The sequence below is a fragment of the Saccopteryx leptura genome, chromosome 3, assembly GCF_036850995.1.
Source record: "Saccopteryx leptura isolate mSacLep1 chromosome 3, mSacLep1_pri_phased_curated, whole genome shotgun sequence".
NCBI classification, from domain to species: Eukaryota; Metazoa; Chordata; class Mammalia; order Chiroptera; family Emballonuridae; genus Saccopteryx; species Saccopteryx leptura.
Window position 1 is genome coordinate 143,862,737 of NC_089505.1, and position 16,830 is coordinate 143,879,566.

Genomic DNA, 16,830 nt, shown 5'->3' on the forward strand with positions numbered 1-16,830 from the left:
TATTCACTGCATTTTGTTAATCAGAAGCAAGTCACAAGACCTACCACACTCAAAACGAGACAATTATACAAGGGCATGAACATCAAGAAGTAAAGGTCATGGGTGCTACCTTAGAACCTGTCCAACACATCTTGATATCTGGTTTGCTGAGACTCTTTATTGCCAGTCGATGCTGAATTATTTCAGTTTTTTTTTTTAAGCATCTATTGACACAATTATATGATTTCTCTTTTTTCAATTTAATGATATGTTGAATTACACAGATTGGTTTTTGAATGTCATTTAACTTTCTTTTCCAAGTATAAATTCTACTTGGTTATAATAATATTTTTTGATGGGATCAGGAGGTCTCTCTGCAGGCTTTTCCTCTAAGAGTTGCTTGCATTCCCCAAAAGCTTTATTTTTATAGTGCAAAACAGAGTTATTTTACAAAACAAAAGAAAGCTTAGATACAAAGTCACATTTCTGAGGCAACCCAAGAACTCTTGGTTATATTAATATTTTGTAAAGGATTTTTCATCTATATTCATGAAGTATATTAGTCTGAACATTCTTTTCCTGTAATGTCTTTGTCTGATTTTGGTATCAGGGTAAAACTGGCCTCATAAAAATTGTTGCGATATGTTCTTTTTTATTTTCTATGAAATGTTTTTATAGAATCAAAAATATTTTTTCTTTAAATATTGGTAGAATTTGCCAATGCAGCCATCTGGGCTTGAAAGTTTCTTTGTGGGAAAGTTTTTAATTACAAATTTAATTTTCATAATAGCTATAGAGCTATTCCAATTACTCTATTTTTTTTTTCTTGAGTGAGCATTGGTAGTTTGTGCTTTTCAATAAATAGCACATCTCATGTAACTTTTTAAATTTATTTACATTTCATTTATTATAATATTATTAGCCTTTGAATATCCATGGGTCTTCTAGTGGTACTTTCTCTTCCATTTCGGGTATCAGTAATGTGTGTCTTCTTTCTTTTTCTTTGCTTTTTTTAAAATTTATCAGTTTGACTAAAGATTTATTAATTTTTTGCTCTTTTTTTTAAAAAAAGATTTGAGTTTCATTGATTGTTTTAATGTGATGCTGTTCTGTTCATTTTATTTGACCCACATAATCTACAAAGAAGTAAGTCATCAAAACTTTGGAATACAAAAGTTATAGTTTTGAGTGTTTTCATCTTAGTTCTAGTTTTAGATGTGAACTTTATAGTATACTATAGTCTAAATACCCTAACCAAGACATTAGTGAAAATTACCACAATGCAACTGAAAACAACTACTCAGTGAGAAAAAAAAACATGGAACAACATTTATTGAGAACCTGTAATTTCTCAGGCTTTTAGAAACACTATTTTACTTTCAACTTCACAGCAACCTTAAGAAGTAGGTAAATCTTATTCAGATACTGTTTTAAAGATCAAAACACATGAAGATTGTATTTCAATCCTGTGTTTTACTATATTTCACCAATTGTGAAGAAGCATTTTGGTTTTGGTTTAAATTATATGACACATTTTAAAAATTTTGAAATATTCTTAATGTTCACCAATAAGGAAATTAAAAATAAATTATAGCACATTTACTGTATGGGTACAAGTATTATGTAGGCTCTGTTTACTCAAGTCATCCCAGTTTACAACTTTTGATGTATCATTATTGATAATAGCTCCCTTTTAGCTCTCAGAAATGTCCTAGGTTGAATGATAGATTATGTGGTTGCTCTGGTATACAACAAAATTAAAAGATAATTATAAAATAAAGGGAAATTTCATGATACAGTTGTGCATTGATATTAAAACAGTTAATTGGAAATTAGATTAGAAATACATGAACTGGTAATGATAGCTGTGTTAAGGTGGAATTATGAGCAGTATTTATTCTCTTTATGTTACAACCTTCTGTAATATTGTTATATTAATTTTATATATTTAAGTTGTTTAAATTTAAAGATTTAGATGTAAAGTATCTTTCCAGCAGAGTAAAAGATTTTACATTAGCTTCTTAATCACAACATTTAATTCCTGTAATTTAATTTGGTCCAACTATTCTAACAGAGATCAGTGCTTGTAATACATTTTTATTTAACTTCTAAAGTAAATGGAATTAGAAAAGAAAATGTTGAAACAAGCAGCCCATCTTAATTTGCCTATTCCAACAATAGTATTACAAAAACATATAAATTAGTATTACATATTGAAAGATCAGAATAAAAACAACTCTACACCTTGTAAAAGTTTTATAATTGCTCCCATTTACTGAGTTTTTACTGTGGGGCAAGCCATCATTTAATCATTAGAATAACACTGAAGCGAATGTAAACATCACCATTTTAAAAATAAGAAAACTGAGTCTTTCAAAATTTTGCAAATGTCATCACAAATTGGAAAAACTGTGATTCAAAATCAGGTCTTTTGACATCAATGCCCATGTACTCATCCACTAAACCATATGGTGTCTGGTTCTCTTATCCTTTCTTTGTTATAATTTAATTGCAACCTTTACATTAAAAAATTAATAAAATTAAAGTTTTTTTAGCATAGAGAGAATTACTTACCAAGATATATGTAAAACATTTATTCTTTGAATTTTTTTAATAAATCAAACAAATGTAGAAAACTGGCATTTATTTTAGGATAGTAAGATAATTTTATTATTGAGAGCCCTTTAACTCAGTATAAAATGTTGGATTTCACTGACTAGCTTGGAGAAAGATAAAGCAACCCATGCTTGCCATCTTCATCACTGGGGGTTATCTGCTTTCTTGCTGCTCCTTGACTATTCCTCTGGAAATGGTAATATTGACAAATTGGGACACACACACAGTCTATATAAGAAGCTACAAATTTGTAACCATAAAATTAGAAATAAATAAAATTGACTATCTTCTTTAGCAGACCTACTGTGTCTATATGTTTTTCAAATAATATATTTCAATGTAAACACCAGATATTTGAGGAGATTATAAAATTCCTTGTCTTCAAGGAATTTATAATTTAGCTCAGGAATAGAAAATTCTCAACATTTGTACAAGAATAATTGGTATAAATATGTTGCTAAATCTAAGAATAGAACTCTATGGGGAAAGTAAGGAACGAGACATTAATTTTGAATCTAAGTGCCAAGGAGCCGTTCAATAAATTCTCGTTAAAGTGAATTGAAATAAAAGTACACAGTTAAATAAAACACACTGAGTAATATATGCTTTAACTTTATATTTTTTAAAAAGAATGGTTCAATATAAAATGTCAATTCATCTTTGTTTATAACCAGGCAGGAAAAAAATTACCTTACTTTATATTCTATTTTCTCATATAGTTTATTTTTGGCAGTCCAATTTTGCAATTGGCATCTGCACAATGTGGACGGTTCTTAAATCTTCAAAGTGTAAGAGCCAGATTTTCTTTCAGTATAAGTTTTGCCAGAGAAGCAGCAATTAAGAAATATATTTTTGATCGAAGAAGTACAGTGTGTCCGTAAAGTCATAGTGCACTTTTGACCGGTCACAGGAAAGCAACAAAAGATGATAGAAATGTGAAATTTGCACCAAATAAAAGGAAAACCCTCCCAGTTTCTGTAGGATGATGCGGCAGCATGTGCACATGCGCAGATGATGACGTAACACCGTGTATACAGCAGAGCAGCCCACGGCCATGCCAGTGGAGATGTGGACGGTACAGAAGAAAGTTCAATGTGTTCTGTGGCTCACTAAATTCAAATCCATGACCAAAATGCAATGTGAATAACAGCATGTTTATAACAAAGTGCCACCAGATAGGAATAACATTACTTGGTGGGATTAGCAGTTGAAGGAAACCAGCAGTTTGGTGAAAAAACCCTGTTCTGGTAGGCCATCAGTCAGTGATGAGTCTGTAGAAGCTATACAGGATAGCTACCTAAGGAGCCCTAAAAAATCTGTGCATGAGCCTACATGGAACTGCACTGAATAGGTATGAAACTGGGAGAGTTTTCCTTTTATTTGGTGCAGACTTCACACTTCTATTGTCTTTTGTTGCTTTCCTGTGACCAGTCAAAAGTGCACCATGACTTTACGGACACACTGTAGTACATATATTTGCAGAAAAGTAGACTAAGGGAAACTGGGTAATTCAAATTGAATCTATAACTAGAAAATTAGTATTTTAAACCCTAGTTACTTATTAATAGATACAATGTTAAAGTAAATTATTACTTCAAAGCTTTTAACATTTTTCTCATTTTACATGTAATAATCTTTTTTAAAATGTCATAAGTGATTTCTTCTTTCAAATGAATATGGTAACCAAAAGAACATTAAAATAAGATAGTATTTAAATGTGAATTGAACTCTAAACATCTCTATCATTATCATAAAAACTATCATAGTACAAGGATATGAGCTCTAATGTATTACAACAAAGGAAAATAGAGAGAAAAACAATGATTTCCCATAAGTATTTTTTAATCCTACAAGAAAAAGGTCAAACTTTTGAGTCAAATATTTAATACTCTCTACACCCTGTTTCCTACAGATATTCTCAGACCTTAACTCCTAATACTCTCATGCATAATATGTTTTCCGTAAAACTCATCTTCTCTTTGTCACCCATCTCAGGTGAATTCTCACCTCTGTGTTATGAAAACCCTTACCCTTTCCTGCCTCCTTTCTCCTTTCATGAAGCCTGTCTCTTTTAGAACAAATTAATGATAACCTATGAAGCCATACACAAACAAATCCAACTCCAAAACGCTAAGTGGAACAAGATCTTTACAGCAAAAATTATCAATATATAATTAAGATCTTAAGAATGTATAAAGTATCCTACAAATTAATATAAAAAGGTTAATTGTGTTTAGTCTGTATTCCTCAACAGCAGATGTTTAGAAAAAAATTCAAGCTGTATATTTAGAAGACGGTCTCAGAAAATACTTGTAGAGGGTGTGTTATCAAGCTTCTTGTTAGTGTGGACCATTAGACCTTAGTCTCTCTGGAGAAGTCTGGCAAACAGTGTAAAATGCATTGACGGAGCTAAGCTGTTTTATAATCCTGTTAGTCATTAGGTGAGGATGTCCCTGAGGGGCATTAATGTCATGTAACCAGGGATATAACTTAAATAATCTCTTGTACAAAAGAATATATGTTCAAAAATATTCACAGAAATGTGTATCATAGAAAACAAGACACTAGGAACAACTGTAATTTTCTTTAGGAGGTGAATAAAAAATGAATTGTGATATATTCATACAGTGGGATATTGTCTTATGGTGATCAGTCATCCATATCAAAATACAATTTTTAAAAGTGTCAAAATGTTCACAATACCCTGGCCATGTAGTTCAATTAGAGTGTCAGCCTAGAGAGTCTTGTCTAGACTGTAGATAAAGGCATTAAGATGTTTAAACAGCAATTTAATTATAGGAAAAAATTTCAACATCCTTCTAGGAAAAAATGTCCTGGAAAATCTTTGAGTTAAATCTTTTCGGTGAAAATGATTTAAATATTTAAAATAATTATTTTATCTAACTGGTAAAATTTCTTCAAGAGATATTTTCCTCAATTCTTTTAATAACTCCTAAAGCCTTTAGGATTCTTTTTATTATTGTTTTGATGTACTTGCCCAATTGCAGTGAACATGAATTAGATCAACTTGAATTATAACAGACATATATGATGAGCCTACTTTTAAGAAGTTATTGGTTAAGGGAACAAAATCCTCCTTTCTTTTCACATTGAGCAGCTTTAGTCATTGTAACAAATTGTAGACAAGTTTTAATGATTAAGTAAGTGAAAGAGTAAGTAGATCCTTGCCTGAGATATATCTGAGTATTATTCTATTGAGAAAGAACATTAAATTTATAATTTAAAAACAAGGCATATAACTTGATATTTCCATTTAAAAAATCTTGCTGGTGTGGATAAGGTTAGAGCAATAGAGAATGATGTTGCTGACTTTGGCAGTGACATAAATCTCAGCACAGTAGAGCAGAGTGGAGGTGGGCAAATGCCATTTATTTTAATAGCAGGCAAAATTTTCAAGCTGTAACAACATGCTCAATAAATTCTTCCATTACTGTAATACCAAAAGAGAGTTGGAAAATGTATTACATTCCTGTGTTTCTCCCTTAGAAATATATATTTTTGTTCTGTTTCTATGGCAACACTGATGCAGTAACTAAACCTTTAACTTTTTTCTAGACTCCCTGATGGTTTCACACAGCTTCTAAACCTGACCCAACTCTACCTGAATGACGCTTTTCTTGAATTTCTTCCAGCCAATTTTGGAAGGTAAGAATAAGAAATCTGAATGATTCCATTTTATTTCACTTTAAGTAAATACATATTTTACAGAACCAGTAAGTGAAACTTTAAAAGTGACCATTATGATAAAATTGAAACAACTTTACCTTAAAAAATATTTTTCAAAAAGTAAAGTAAAATTAGATCACTAATCAAATAAATTTAATGAGTTAGATATAAAAAAATTAAAATGTCTGGAAAAAGTACACATGAATATGGCTCTTGTGTTGAAAGATACTCTCATAACATATATCATGAATTGATAAATAAATGTGAGTACATAAATACTTTTAAAATATAATAACATCAGATTTTTAACCGTTAAGCAAAAACAATAAACTAGGGAAATATTTCTACCATGTATGCGAAGGAAATTATGTCCTTCACTATGAAGAATGCTTACATATGAGTATGAAGACAAATCTCATTAGGAAAAAATGGGTAAATTGCAAGTACAAGCTGTTCATAATAAAGTACAAATGGCCAATGAATGTATAAAAAATATTTATCCTCACAAATAGTAAAAATAATACAAATTATTCAATAATACAAATGCCTTCATGTTGTAAAATATTATAGAAACTGTTTCTAGAGAATGAGGAAAGAGACAACTTCACATACTGTTAATGGAATTATAGAATGATATGAACTTTGTGTAGGATAGTGTGATAAAGAGTTTAAAAATATTTACAACCACTGCTTCTGTAATTCATTTCTATAAATGGATCATATCATCATCAAAAATCACACTGGAGGCCCTGGCCGGTTGGCTCAGCGGTAGAGCGTCAGCCTGGCGTGCAGGAGTCCCGGGTTCGATTCCCGGCCAGGGCACACAGGAGAAGCGCCCATCTGCTTCTCCACCCCTCCCCCTCTCCTTCCTCTCTGTCTCTCTCTTCCCCTCCTGCAGCCAAGGCTCCATTGGAACAAAGATGGCCCAGGTGCTGGGGATGGCTCTGTGGCCTCTGCCTCATGCCCTAGAATGGCTCTGGACCAACAGAGTGACGCCCCAGAGGAGCAAAGCATCGCCCCCTGGTGGGCATGCCGGGTGGATCCTGGTCGGGTGCATGCGGGAGTCTGTCTGACTGCCTCCCCGTTTCCAGCTTCGGAAAAATGAAAAAAAAATAAAATAAAAATTAAAAAAAATAAAATAAATCACACTAGAAAATGGATAAAGATATTTAATACACCATTATTTCCAATATGAAAAAAGTAGAAGCACACATTCATCTAGGAGATTGGTTTAATATATTATGGTGCATCCATATAATAGTATGTGGAGTTATATAATGTGTGTAGGGAAGTGTTTCTAATTCCTATCAGTTATATTTAGGAAAATATTATAACAAAATATGTAAACTCTATGCCCAATATGAACATAAATATGCATAAAATTAAAAAAACTGATTGCTTGGAAATGAAATTAGGGAAATTTTTATTTTCATCTTTATATTTACAATATTTTACAGGCATTTTGCAATAACCCTTTTTTCCTTCAGTTTTCTTGAAATAAACTGACATACAACATTGTATAAGTTTAAGGTACACAGCATAATGACTTGACTTGCATTATTTGTGCAATGATTACCACAATAAGTTTAGTTGAAAGTCAGTGCCTCATATAAATACAGAAAAAGTTTTTTTCTTAATGATAAGAACTTTAATATTACATCTCTACTAACTTTAAAATATAATATAAACACAGCAGTATTAACTATAGTCATCATGTTCTATATTATATCCCAGTAATCATTTATTTCATAACTGGAAGTTTTTACCTGTAAACCACCTTCATCTAATTCCCCCACATCCCACCCCCACCTCTGGCAACCACAAATCTCCTTTACTATGAGTTTGTGTTGTGTTGTGTGTATGTGTATGTGTGTTTGTGTGTTTTAGATTCTATAAATAAGTAAATCCATGCTGTATTTCTCTATCAAGCTAATATCACTTAGCATAATGCTTCACGGTCCATCCATTTGTCACAGATGGATTTTCCCTTCTTCTTTATGGCTGAATAGTATTTCATTATCTATATTTACATTATTTTATCCATTTCTTGTTGTTGAAGACTTATAGTGTTTTCATGCCTTGGATATAGCAAATATCAAAAATATATATTAAAAATTAAGACAATTTAAGTTTATTATTACTGCATTTTCTGAGTGATCATCTTTGAGAATGTTCAAATAATAGACTAAGTATAACTTGACACCTATCTTTTGGCAGAAGCTGGTGCAGACACTAAGAACACTGGAATAATGATGTTCCTTAATATGTAGCAGCCCCCAATTGCATATGGAGAGTATATCAACATTTCCTAAATTCCCTTACTTTAGTAGGTCGTATCACACATCTACAAACACCATATACTTGGACACTTTTTAAAATTCACAGATCTTCAAAAGACCCTTTACTGCCCTGGCCATTTGGCTCAGTGGTAGAGCATCAGCCCAGCATGTGGATGTACGGGGTTAGATTTCTTGTCAGGATACACAGGAGAAGCACCCATCTGCTTCTCCACACCTCCCCCACTCACTTCTCTCTCTCTCTCTCTCTCTCTCTCTCTTCTCCTCTCCTGCAGCCATGGCTCAATTGGCACTGAGGATAGCTCCATGGCCTCTGATTCAGGCACTAAAAAATGGCTTTAGTTGCAATGGTGCAAGGCCCCAGATGGGCAGAGCATTGCTCCCTAGTGGGCTTGCCAAGTGGATCCTGGTCAGTGCACTGCAGGAGTCTGTCTCTGCCTCCCCTCTTCTCACTAAATAAAAAATAATAATAATATAATATAAAAACCCTTTATCTAGCTTCTGTTCATTCATCTAAATGACCATTGTCTTTCAGGTAGTGTCCACAGAACTACAAATGTGCTTTTGATATGAAAGTAGAAAATGTTTAATTTTCAACCAAAGACACACTTTTTTGCATTAAATTTTTATTAGTCCTCTTTTAGCAAGCCTAATATAAGGGAAAAGATTGACAAATAGAAAACACTTGGAATTAGAATTTAATTTTGTATAAAATGTATGTCAAAATATGCTCTATTTAATATTGTACACTAAAAAAGGTTTTAACTTTTAGCTGGATTGTTTGTCAAAAGGATTCTTAAAATCCCTTTCAAAATGTGAGTTGGTATTCCTAGAAGCCAAAACATGTCACAAAATATCACCACACTAGTACAAATGTTGAGAAGATTTGAGACATATAAATTTTTCCCTTCTTTTCCAAGTGAGAGGAGGGGAGATAGAAATACAGACTTCTGCATGTGCCCTGACCAGGAGTCACCCAGCAACCTCCTAAATCTCTGCCATCTGGGGTTCATGTTCACAACCAAGCTAGTTTTAGCACCTGAGATGAAGGCTCCATAGAGCCATCCTCAGCGCAGGGGGCGACATGCTCAATCCAATTGAGTCATGGCTATGGGAAAGAAAAGAGACAGAGAGGAGAGGTAAGGGTGGAGAAGCAGATGCTCACTTCTCCTGTGTACCCTGACCAGAAATTGAACCAGGACATTCACACGCCGGGCTGGCATTCTAACACTGAGCCAACCAGTCAGGGCCAAAACATATAAATATTTAAGAAATCTATTTTATTAACAATATACTCATGCACTGAAGAACTAAATCTTTTTGTTTCATATAAAGATTAAAATTAAATTAGAAACTAGGTAGGAGTCAAAACTCAAAAGAAAGAAGAGACCTAGATTAGTACCCAAAAGTACAGTAAATATGGGCAATTGTAGGTGAAAACGTTCAAATAGTGAATTATTCCCCAAACACTAAGAATTCATAGAATCCAATTAATGTGTTCTAAAGTAGACTCAGCTGAGTACATTTTAAGACTCATTTATAGACATTAGTAACAAGAGTGCATCTCAGACTGCAGACCATAACAAGTACACTGCCCACAAAAGTTAGGGGATCAGGGAACATGCAGATACTCCGGTACTTTTAGCCTTTTGTATAGTGCATTTTTAGCAATGAAATAAAAGTTGGTTTTGCATCTCATTTGCATAATCAAACAGCTTGCTTTGACTTGTGATTTGCTTTTCTGATGTTCTTGTTTAATAAAAAAAAATCAAATACTTTTTTTATCACTTCATATTCATTTTGAAATATCAGTTATTGATAATACAGTAGTAATATCTAATACATGTTAAAATTTACAATGTGCCAGGCATTATGCTTTACATGTGTGACATTATTTAACATTCAAACCTTATTATACATTGTTCTACTGTTACCACATACTCATTAAAAATGAGGAAGCTTAAGTTAGGAGGGATTAATTAATTGCCCAGTGCCACAGAAATAAAGCACGAGAGTCTGATTTTATCCAGATCTGTCTGACCATAAAGCTTAAGCTCTTAACTACTATGCTGTACTATTTACTTTACAAGTTCATTCATAGTCTTTTGAAGAGAAGTATTGCTATCTTCCAGTGGACATAGCACTTGGAGTTTACTAGATTTTCAATAATCTACAAAATGTATACAATTAAATAAGTGTATATTCTTTTATAAAACAAGTAATGTAAAAGACTAGACGATATTTTTGAGAGATTTATTTTGAGGAAATATTTATTTTACAAATAATTTGTCAAATTTAATTTTGACAAATGATATTTGTTATTGTCTAATGTTTATATGACCCTATTCATAATTAATTTATATAATTCTTTAAAATCTGTAACCACGGTATGTAATGTTGAACATAGTTGTTTAGATAATAGAGTGATAATTGACTGTACCATAATAATATTGTTTTATAGAAAAACATTAAGAAGCAGTTTTTAAATTTTTTTCTACAGACTTGTCAAATTGCGGATCTTGGAGTTAAGAGAAAATCACTTGAAAACTCTACCAAAGTAAGTGACAGTACATTTTCTAAATTTTGAATTGTGATGTGATTTTTTTTTTACTCATAGAGGAAAAAATGACTTTTTTTTTTAGTTATGCTTTGCCATTTTGATTGAATAAATTTGTCTGTACTTCATCTGAGAGACTGAAAAGTACAGTGTACTATAACAGATTCATATTAAGATGTATCCTGCCTTATAAAATCATAAAATTATAAGGTGGGAAGAGTCCATTTAAGGTTTGTCTCATAACAACTTACACACCAGGATATAAAATTAATATTCAGAATTCAGTGTCATTATTATACACCAAAAATGAACTGTCTGAAAGAGAAATTAAGGAAACAGTCCCCTTCACTATTGTAAAAATTACTAAAATTTTTTCTAAAGATAGTAAAGTGGATTGGATAAAATTTATATTTACACATTCTTTCAAACTGGTTTTTTTTTGCTAATCTTTTTAAATTTTTTTATGTAAAAACAAGATGTTTTATGTAAAAATTAATATCTAAAAGTGTAAACAATGTTTAGTTTCATAAAGTGCTTGTTTTACCCTGCCTTGACCTATTTGTATCTAATAAGAGAATTTTGTGTTGTGCAGAAAAATATTTTTGAAAGTCAAAAATGATCAAACTGGAGTATTTTACTCAAATCAATTAATATGACTTGTATATGTTGCTATTATTACTTTTCTGCAGTGTTGCAGAAAAATATTGATTACAGTGATTAATTTTTTAAAAATCATTTTGACTGAGAGATCTCTCCTCTGCTGAACCAAAACTCAATTTCATTTTTTACTTTTTAAATCTTTTCTTAAGCAAACTGGACTGAATTTCATTAATTTTTAACCAATATTTCAATAAAATACCTTCAAGTACATTGTATGTATGCCATTTTGTATGAAAATTTTGTCAATTTAATGCAAAACTTTCAATAGAGATATGAATTTCATTTAAATATATACATAAAGATAAGACATCTATTCATTCCTCCATGAGTAGAAGACAAAGAGAGAATATGAAAAGAAGGAAATAACCCTGTATCTGGATACCCTGAATTTTTGAGTAGCCGTTCTCTTAGCAAGCATTATTCATGGGTCTAATGAGAAGCACCTCTTCCAGGGTAAGGCATAAACAGAGATAAGAAAATGATGAAGAGTGTTACTGATTCAGCATTAATCTCCTGTAAATGCAGCTAGTACCACCATTTCCATGCCCAGTGCTTTAAACATTACATTTAAAGTAGAATGGAAACATGACTAAGCAGAAATTAAACCACAGTGAACAAGCAGTTGTCCCCTTCATCTAATATAAACATTTAGATCAAGGGGAAAATACTGAGTGTGTGGAGGAGAATCTTTTCCCCTCTGCTCTCAGGTGATGGTTCTGATGTGAAATATAAAATCTAGCATAGGTTGTCAGAATAATGTATAACAATCCTTATAATTGGTGCATGGGTATTCTGTAAGTTTTGAGACTGTGGTCCAATAGCAAACAATCCAAATAAGTAAAATAATATGCATTTAGTGGTGTTTGGCCTAAAAAACATTGTAAAGATGTATTAAAATGACAGTGGGTATCTTTGGTAGAGAGTTATGCATGCATAACTTGTATAGATGTTACAGGGGTTTTTTGCTTTTAGAAACATTTTCTTTTTTTATTGAATCTATTGGAGTCACACTAGTTAACAAAATATACAGGTTTCAGGGACATAACTCTACAACACATTTCTCTGAACACTCCATTTTGTGTACACCTCCCCAAGTCAAGCCTCCATTCATTTACTTTCAATTTGATGTGTTCATTTTTAACTTATTATTGACAAAAATCTAAACAAGCACAATATGCACAAGATATGGAGAACTATATCTTTGTTTTTTGTGTCTATAAAATGAGATTTGCAGAAAGAAATTGTATCTTGAATAAAAACAAACTGTTTTCACTATAAATTATACAAAGCACCTTCTGGTCACCATCTAGACCTGTGACTGAGAGATATGTAAGAGCTTTCTACTCTTCTTTACTTTGCATTTCCAATGAAAATAAAGTAAAAAATGTAGTATTAGGAAAAAACAATTTAATTTTATAATAATTATTCCGAGAAGAGATAGCTCATAATTTTCTCAGAGATACAAATAAAATGCCAAATCTTCAGTGGGTTCTCAGTGATTTTCTCTTCTTTCCATCTTCTATCTTAAAATCTGTATGCCTGACAATCTGTGGAAAAGGTAAAAATGTGTAAGAAGTATGATATACCATCTATTCAAATGTGTATCCCATAAGTAAACTGATGGAGACATTTTGATACATGAAGATTCTAAAACAAAATCTTTCAATTATTAAATTGAAGCTAATATTATAAGTTTTTACACTGTTTTTATGATTATTCTTCTAGATATATCAATGAATGAGAAAATTAAATTTCTCAGATATATGTTTGCTTAAAAATCATTGAAATAATTGGTATTGATAATGAGTGATAATTGAGGATGTTGAACATCTGAAGAAACTAGATAGCCCAAAAGTAAAACCTTTAGATTTTAAGATACAACTTTTTCTCATAGCAGAATTATTTTCTCCATTATGTTTTTAGAGGGTAAATCAGAAATTAGTTTGTTCTCACTCTGAAACTCATGTACTATTTCTCTGTCTAGAATTCTCTTATCACAAATCATTATGTGGCTAAATCTTCCTTATGCTTTACAGCTTATTCAGGTGGTGCCTACTCCCAGGCTGTCCTTGATCACAGCATATAAGATTGCCCTCTCTTAGTCCATAACCTCTCACTCTTACACTTAATTGCCTTCGTAACATTTATGGTTCTCTGAATTATTTTGACTCTGTTTACTTGGAGATAATCTCCTCGGGAGAACATTAAGTTTCATTAAAGAGAGGGTTTTCTTTTTCTTTAATGTCACTGCTTAATCTCCAAAGCCTAAAGTAGTGCCTGGCACATAGTGAGCACTCAACTCAATGCATAAACAAGCATGATGATATAATGACTCAAGTGAGAAATATCTGTGATGTGACCTGGACATTTTGTAAATTGATTTTTCCCATGGAAAATTATATGAGATTATAAATATCATAATCAGATGAGTCTTTGGTGAGATCAGAGAGAAAAGGACACCAGTAAATGATTGGTGAGTTCTCAATGGCTGATAGTTTAGCCTTGAATTTTAAATTTACACACACACAGTCTCTCTTAGGATTTCAAGTTACACATAAGAGCTAAGCCAATACAAGAGGGGAAAGCAATTTCAAATTAATATTTAAAACAACTAGGTCAGAGAAATGGTGCTATGAGGGGTGCTCCCAATAACTCCCCTTGAAATTTCAACAAATTCAACAACTAAAGACAGAGAAAAAAATCTCAGGAGCACCTTAAATATACATACACCAAACAAAGGTATGATTGGGTAAAAAGGTGGCTGAATATATAATCTACTCTGAAGGAAATAAGATGGAGAATGGGGTATTTCGCTTTCTTCATTGATCTGAGGAAGGGCCACTTTTGTCTGGAGATGAGTGAAACAGAGGGACTGAGGCAGAGGGAAGAAGCTGGGTTAGGGTGGATGATCAAGCAGAAGAAAGATCATGCCAGCTCTGCCTGAGATCGTGGAAGCGGGGCAAGCACAGGCGATAGGTTCTGACAAAGATTACCAGTGCACAGTGACTGCAGGAGCCAGCACTGGTGCCAGTGGCTTTGTGTGCTCCCGGGTCCACAATCACAGGTGGTGTGTGAGTGGCTCCACCTAACACCACTGGCATGGGCACGTGCACACATAGGCTGGAAGGCTTAGCCTGAGATTATCAGCAACAGACATCTGCATGGGCTTTTGCCAGCGTCTTTGTGCATTCCCAACTTCACGACTATCAGCACGAGATGTATGCAAGGGCCAGGATCCTAGGCTTGGGACTGCCTGGGTTGGCGGCTCACCTCTGCAGGGCCAATACAGGCTTCAACGTGCATTCCTGCATTCCCAGCTCTGACTGTGATCACTGGTACTGTGCACCTAAGTGGGCGGGTGCAGAGCTCCTTGTGCACTGCTGAACTTGTGAGGGCTGGGCGCACTTGTTGCTTCCTGCAGGCTACCAAACAGTGCACAACAGAGAAGCCTGTCAAGATTAGACCCATGGAGTGCTGAGGAGTACTAGACATGACCAGGGACCCTTAAAAAGGTGCTTGATCTGCAATCGATTCCCAGCCTGCAGCACGCTGAGATGTGCTAGACCTGTCCACTGACCCTTAGAAAGGCACTAGAACTGCAATCAGCTCTCAGCCCTGCCTGCTCTCACTGGTGGTTCTGGTTGGTACAGCCTTACCCAGAACTGTGCTTTGAATGATACTAGAGGAAGGACCTGGCTGCTCTTAGAACCTCATGCTCTGCAAGCACTGGCTGGGCGAACCTCACAGCTAAGTACCCAGGCTGCTAGCTCAGGTGGGAGAGACGTGGGGAGAGGCACATGGAAAACAAAACTGAGACTCTCATTGTCAGAGCCTCCAAGCCCTAACAAGCCCCAGGTACCAACGGGACTGAGGCCCAGCCTAAGTCATTGCTGCAGTGACACAACAGCAAACCTCTACTCAAGAGCTTGACAGGGGCAAAACCTGTAGTACAGCACCACCTGCCAAAAAGAAAAGGAAGAAGCTCCCTCTCAAAACCAGAAAATAATTACATATTTATAACTTTTCTCCCCATTTTGGTCATTTTATCTTATTTCCTTTTTCTTGTTTCCTTTTCCTTTTGAACTTTCATTATCCATAGTTGTTACATTTTTTTTCTTTTTTTTTAAATTATTTTTTTATTCATTTTAGAGAAGAGAGACAGAGAGAGGGAGAGGGAGAGAGAAGGGGGAAGAGCAGGAAGCATCAATTCCCATATGTGCCTTGACTGGGCAAGCCTAGGGTTTTGAACCAACAACCTCAGCATTCCAGGTTAACACTTGATCCACTGTGCCACCACAGGTCAGGCCAGTTGTTATATTTTTCATTCTTGTTTTTTTATGAGGGTTAGATTTCAAAAAACTTAACTTTTTTTCTCTTTTTTTCTCCTTTTTCAATCATTTGATCATCATTTATCAACAAATTATTATATTTGGGATTCATATTTTTCCTTGTAGCATTTTACCTGATTTTGCCTTCATTTTTTATCTCTTTTGTCATTTTTTCTCAGTTCCGGCTCCTTGTTCTCTGTAGTTTTTGTTCCACTTATCATTATAAAATTTTTATTTTTTCGCTGTATTTTTTCAATTTGTATTTTATTTTTTAAATTATCTCTTATTAGTGTTATTAACAATTACACTCTCAAATTCCATTAAAGAAAAAGAAATAAAATATCATGCATACAAAAGACAGAGATGTAGCTCAGACAGATGAAGAAAAATATCTAGAAAAAAATTTTAATTGCTTGGAAACCTTGGAGTTAAATGACAGAATTAAAAATTGAAGTCCTAAAAATACTCACAGAAATACAAGAAAGTATGGAAAAGTAATTTAGAGAGCTCAAAAAACAATTTAATGAAGAAAAGAACACTTCACAAAGGAAACTGAAACTATAAAAAGGAACCAAACGGAGATGAAAAACTCAAAATATGAACTGAAAAATGAGGTAACAAGCTTAGCTAATAGAACAGGCCAGATAGAGGAGAGAATTAGTGACATAGAGTACAGGCAACTAGAAATACTACTGAAAAAAGAGGA

The 16,830-nt window shown here is 33.4% G+C and overlaps 1 protein-coding gene across 3 annotated transcripts in view; it reads left to right on the forward strand.

Annotated features, from left to right (window-relative positions):
- The window catches only part of LRRC7 (leucine rich repeat containing 7), a 595,608-nt gene that overhangs the window by 318,464 nt on the left and 260,314 nt on the right, over positions 1–16,830 (forward strand). For all 3 annotated transcript variants that reach the window (XM_066376553.1, XM_066376550.1, XM_066376552.1), the window contains 2 exons: positions 6,172–6,261; positions 11,080–11,136. In XM_066376553.1, coding sequence (XP_066232650.1) covers positions 6,172–6,261; positions 11,080–11,136 — 147 coding nt within the window. The remainder of the gene's footprint in view (positions 1–6,171; positions 6,262–11,079; positions 11,137–16,830) is intronic.